Source organism: Labrus mixtus, chromosome 1, assembly GCF_963584025.1.
Source record: "Labrus mixtus chromosome 1, fLabMix1.1, whole genome shotgun sequence".
In the NCBI taxonomy this organism is placed as follows: Eukaryota; Metazoa; Chordata; class Actinopteri; order Labriformes; family Labridae; genus Labrus; species Labrus mixtus.
In genome coordinates, this window is record NC_083612.1 from 5,468,466 (window position 1) to 5,474,465 (window position 6,000).

At 38.3% G+C, this 6,000-nt stretch overlaps 1 protein-coding gene across 2 annotated transcripts in view; it reads right to left on the minus strand.

The window, feature by feature from the left end:
- Positions 1-298, minus strand: part of LOC132972727 (hatching enzyme 1.2-like) — a 217,304-nt gene extending 217,006 nt beyond the window's left edge. For both annotated transcript variants that reach the window (XM_061035894.1, XM_061035809.1), the window contains exon 1: positions 147-298. In XM_061035894.1, the coding sequence (XP_060891877.1) occupies positions 147-225 (79 nt within the window). In that variant the 5' untranslated portion in view covers positions 226-298. The remainder of the gene's footprint in view (positions 1-146) is intronic.
- Between the last annotated feature and the right edge of the window lie 5,702 nt (positions 299-6,000).

Here is a 6,000-nt window from a genome sequence, read left to right on the forward strand (position 1 = left end):
GACCTTTGAGAAAGTAAAGAAGGCGACAGGCTTCATTGAAGAGACAGGAGGTCTTTCATGTTTGTGGCATGAAACTGATAAATCATGACAAAAGACAGAAGTCACACAGGTCTGTCATTTTTCACTTGTTTTTTTCTATGATTGTACCTCATTGTCGGCCCAACAGAAGGCAGACAGCAGCAGCAGAGCCAGAGCGGAGAACCTGAAAACAGATGTGCGAGCCATCTCAGCAGACCTGCAGGATACGGAGAGGAATCGACCTTAGTTTCCACTCAGAGGAAAGATTCAGAGTTTGACAACTAAACCTTTACACATGGAGAGATCCTTCATATCTCTCTCTTTGCAGCTAGGACTCACCTTGGATTCTCTGTGTGGATGAATGCCGCTCTGATGTTTCTCCAGGTTTTTATACATGTTCAACTACGTCGGTCAGACCAAATATGGATTATCTGGGTGCCAAGTCAGCGAGTCTTATCAGTCACATATGCTTCTCACACAAACGATATCCATACATAGCCTACACTATGTGTGAGAAATGAACATTTGTTAAGTTGACTTGTCAGCATTCAGTGATATGTCTGATGATCGTGGTTGAGTGGCAGCTTTGGCAAGAGGCTGTTGGTTATGATAAAAATTAAAGACATATTCAGCCTTTTAACCTACAACTATTTTTTTAAATGAATTATGATCAAAATGTATAATTAAATCAAGCATAGAAGCAACGTCAATAGGAAACAGCAGCACTAAGCTTATTAATATATTTTGGATTCGTCTGTTAATTATTTATGATAACGATTTACAATTTTGAAAAATCTCATATTCATGAGACAGTTTTTTTTCCTTTTAGTCTTTTTTGAGAGGACAGCTAAAGAGAGAAAGGAAATGTGAGGAGCGTGAGAGGTTGAGACTTTCATCAGAGAGCTGAGGCCTGCAGTCGAACCTGCGGTGGGTGTAACGAGGGCTGCAGCCTCTGTTTATGGGGATTCCTGTTCTCCAGACCTAGCTTAACCAACCAAAAGTACATCAGCATTTCTATCTCTGAAAATGTTATATAATGTAAACCGGAATTACAACAGACCCCCCAATGTCAGGGTTTAAATCTGTCACTGAACACAGGAGCGCCACAGGGCTGCGTCCTCAGCCCTCTTCTTTTTGCACTCAATAGTCATACAAACATGACTGTTTCCTCATGAACTACTCCAATGCAATAGTGAATGGTAGCCAGGAGTCTAGCACTTTTGCTGCTGTTCCAATACGCATGCATTGATATTATATTATTATATTAAGACATGTGCGGCCATTCACTCAGACCCGCAATGTCTGTGGGTGGACCCGCCCCTTTATACAAGGGGAGGAGGTACAGAGAATTGAGAATTTCAAATTTCAGGGAGTCTGGATCAGAGATCTCTAAAGGTCCTCAAGTGGAGAAGCCTCAGCGGAGATAAAACTGCCTTTACTGAGAATCTGCTTGTACGTCGGTTCATCTTAGTGGGCAAGCACCGTAAAAACTCAGTCATTTGGTCAGCGTGAGTGTGGTGCATCAAATACTCTTAGAAATGGCCTGCAGGTGGCTGGTGAAGGTGAAGTTTCCTCCCAAACCCACTCTTTCTATGTTGATCAATCCATCTTAGTGGATCAATCTGTCCAACAGTACAGTACACACATAAATATGTTTGCCAATTATATTTCTCTCTCTTCACCTGCCCCTGCTTATTACATATTGCTATTTGTGATGATGATCGGTGTGCATTTTTGCTGCCACCTTACTTGCATATTTATTTTCACATCATCTCAGAATAATGAACTCTATTAAAGGTATGCATGTTATTCACTTGAACATTAGGAGTTTGTCACATAAAATTGACTTATTGAGAGCCTGGCTCACCCATAATAAACCTCATGTAATTACTCTTTCTGAAACCTGGTTAAACAGCAATATTTCTGATGATGAAGTCACAATTGATAACTATGTCCTATGTCCCCTAAGACAGGGGCTCAAGAGGAGGGGGGTCTTTTGACATATGTATCCTCAAATTTGACTGCAGAACATATTTTACCAACTGAGAATCCCTCGCGTTTTGAATGCCTTTTTGTTAAAATTATTTTACATGAGAACAAACGACTTATCATAGGAAATATCTATAAACCTCCCAATGCTCCTGCTGAAACAACTGAATGTATCCTATCAACCATTAATTCTTTAGACTGCACTAGTGAAAAAATCATATTAGGTGATTTCAACTCTAATTGGGCAGATCGCTCATCTCGTAATGATCGCAATCTCTTCAACAGTATAAATTTAACCCAACTTATGAGTGAAGTTCGTCTTCTCTACTTGATTGGATCCTAGTTTCCCATCCCGACAGAATCATACAATCTGGGGTATTACCTGACTCTTTCAGTGACCATTCTATTGTTTTTTGTGTTTGGAAAATTCATCAAAGTAAGGAAAACTAATAATATTAACTCTGAACTTTATATTCAAGATATCTTAAACATCAACTGGGAAAGATTTCAACTAATACCATTCGTTGAAGATGCCTGGAATTACTTTTATACTGAGCTTGTTGAGATAATTAATAAACATGCTCCCTGGACAACAATTAAAGTCAAGGGTCGACACTTACCTTGGATAAAAGGAGATCTTATACACTTATTCAAACAAAGAGACAAGGCTTGGAAAAAATACCGTGCAACAAATAATTCTTCTGACAGGAATGCTTATAAAGAGCTGAGGAATAAATGTAAAACCAATACTAGAAATGCTAAGTCAAATTATTACAAAGACTGTCTGTCAACTGATTTTAAGAACCCAAAGCAATTTTGGAAGAGAATCAATAGTATAACCAATAAACCCACAAAAAATCCTACTACTCGTATCAGAATAAACAATGAAACTGTCAGTGAACCATTATTAATTGCAGAGGCATTTAGCCAACACTTCTCTACAATTGGTAGCTCCCTGTCTGGTTATTCTCACTCTGACTTTACCCCGACTCAGAACAGATGTGGCAGTTCCTTTTCCTCCAGAACTATCACACCAACTGATGTCCAACAGGTCACTGATGGTCTAAGCTCTGGATGCAGTGCTGGTCCAGATGGTCTGGAGATTAAGTTCTTTAAACTTGCCTCTCATATTTTATCATTTCCCCTGGCTGATTTATTTAATTTATCTCTTGCAACTGGTAAAACTCCCTCATCCTGGAAATGTGCCAGAGTAACCCCTCTCCATAAAGGGGGTGACCCCACGGACATCAATAATTATAGACCTATCTCAATTATTAATAGCATTGCAAAAATATTTGAAAAACTCATCTTTAATCAATTATCTAAATAGCTTAATGATCACAACTTATTATCAACACACCAATCTGGTTTTAGACCAAACCACTCGACCACCACTGCTCTACTAAAATTCACTAATGACATACAGTCAGCATCTGACAGCAATATGTCTACAGGTGCTATATTTATTGACCTTGCTAAAGCATTTGACATGGTTGATCACTATCTCCTTTTAGATAAACTACATGCTATTGGTCTCTCTACTGACTCTTTGTTGTTTTTCAACTCTTTTCTTCATTATATGTGTTTTTTTTTCAGGGCAGCCAGTCAGACTTCAAGATTATTGATAAAGGTGTGCCACAAGGTTCATCTTTAGGTCCTCTATTATTCTCCATCTTCATCAATGACCTCTCACAAGTCTGTTCTGACTGTCAAATTCATTTATATGCAGATGACACTGTAATATACTCCTCCAGTTCGGACATTTCACAAATTCAATACTCAATACAATTTGATTTTAATCTAGTCCAAAAATGGTTCTCTGTCAATAAACTTCTTCTGAATAAGAAAAAATCATATTTTATGTTGTTCTGCACTCGGCCAGATTCTTTGCCCTTAACAAAAAACTGGCATATTAATTTCCTGGATGGAACAGCATTAGAAAAAGTAGATGAATTTAAATATTTGGGCCTTTGGCTAGATTCCCAGTTATCTTTCAAACCTCATATCAACTCAATTTCTAAAAAAATATATGCCCGTCTAAAATCACTTTATCGTTCTGTTGAATGTTTTTCACTGCAAGTCCGGAGAAGAATCGTGACACAATTGGTGCTGCCAATCCTTGATTATGCTGATGTTATCTATGGGAACACCTCAGAGACAAATCTTCGACCTCTCACTACCTTATATAACAGTCTCTGTAGATTTGTTCTGAGGTGTCCATATAGGACCCATCACTGCCTAATGTATGAGTCCTTGAATTGGCTGGCTCCCAAGTCCAGAAGGACATTTCATTGGTCGCTATTTACTTTTAAATGTATCTATTTTAATTTTCCTCCGTACTTGAAACAATTTCTAATCCCTTTCAGTTCACAGTATAGCCTAAGGCATACTGATCATCTATTTTTCCTCACACCAAGAATCAGGAAAGAAATTGGTCGCCGTGCATTTAAATTTAAAGCTCCATCAGACTGGAATAACCTACCTCGCTCACTTAGATCTATCACCTCTTTCCATATCTTTAAATCATCTCTACTTACTCATTGTCAAACATCCTGCTCTTGCTTTTGATTTTCTTTCTCTGTTGGACTTAGTTTGTCTGGACCTGCTCTCCTCTTGCTTGCGCTCGTGTACCTCATATCTACATGTATGTATTGTTCTGTACCTTGTGCCTTAATGTTGCGTACACTATGTGTGTAAGTACTGTATAGTGTGTACGCATTTATATATGCAGAGATTTTCCTTTCTTTTTTCTTTTTTTTAATTATTATTATTATTATTATAATCATATATATATATATATATATATATATATATATTGTTTTTGTTTTTTTTCCCCTCTTCAGATTTTTTCTAATTGTGGAATACTGGCTGGTTGGTGGGTGGCTAGGCTTGGGGGAGCATTAAGTGTGAGTGAATGTGAGTGTGAGTGTGTTTGTGGTGTGTGTGTCTCTGTGTTTAAATGTTTGGTATTGGTTTTGGATTTACCTTTTATTTTGATTTTGTATTATGATGATTAATTTATGTTTTGTAAGGACCCCCTTGAAAATGAGATGATGCATCTCAAGGGGCTATCCTTGAAATAAATTACAAATTACAAATATTTAAAGATCATTTAATACAGCGACTCTCAACTGGTCTACCCTCAGGACCCACCACCATCTTCTTAAAGGAGATCTATTGTTTTCGCTTTCATAACCCGTGCAGGGATAAAAATATATGTGAAATTTAAACAAGAACCTATAAACAAACTTCTACATTCAACCGTCTACATTGGCTGTCGCTCAGTAGGCAGTGTGGGTCGTCTCGTCTCTCAAGAGATCACCTGCAGCCACATGTCCGATGTGTCCTTAGAGCAAGACACTTAACCTGCTGCTTCCTCAGCGGCGTCTTAATGTGTATGAATGGGATTAGTTAATACTGATTGACACAGCAACCTCTGCCATCAGTGTGGGAATGGGTGTAAATGGGCAGGAGGAGCTTTGAGTCGTCAGAGGGCAAGCCAAACGCTACAAGCTCAAGTCAAGTCTATTTATCAGTGTAATTTGTATAGATCAGTGCATTCAGACAACCAAAACAACTTCAGAGTGATGACGCATAGACTACAACTGCACAGCTGTGTTACGCATTGATCTCTATGTGTAAGACCAAGGGATGCTTTATGCTAAAGTTAACCTTTCAAACAAACTGTGAATCAGGATCAGCCAGACACAACATGAATGTCTTTGATTCTTTGTCCTCAAACCATTTACTGTATAAGCAAGTAGTCCTAGGCCTGTTTGGTGTCTCTTGCTAGCATTGAATACATTTTTTTTGTATCGGACTCTGATCATCTCCAGTGGTTTTATTTTTTAGTAAAAGTCTGACTCCATTCATTTTCTTCTGAGGTGTCTTCAGATGCTGGACAACAGACTCTGAATCTACATATTGCAGAAAGTGGAGTCTCTCCAGTCTCAAACTGTGCCCTTAATGAAGGAATAACAAGAGGATGCTGTG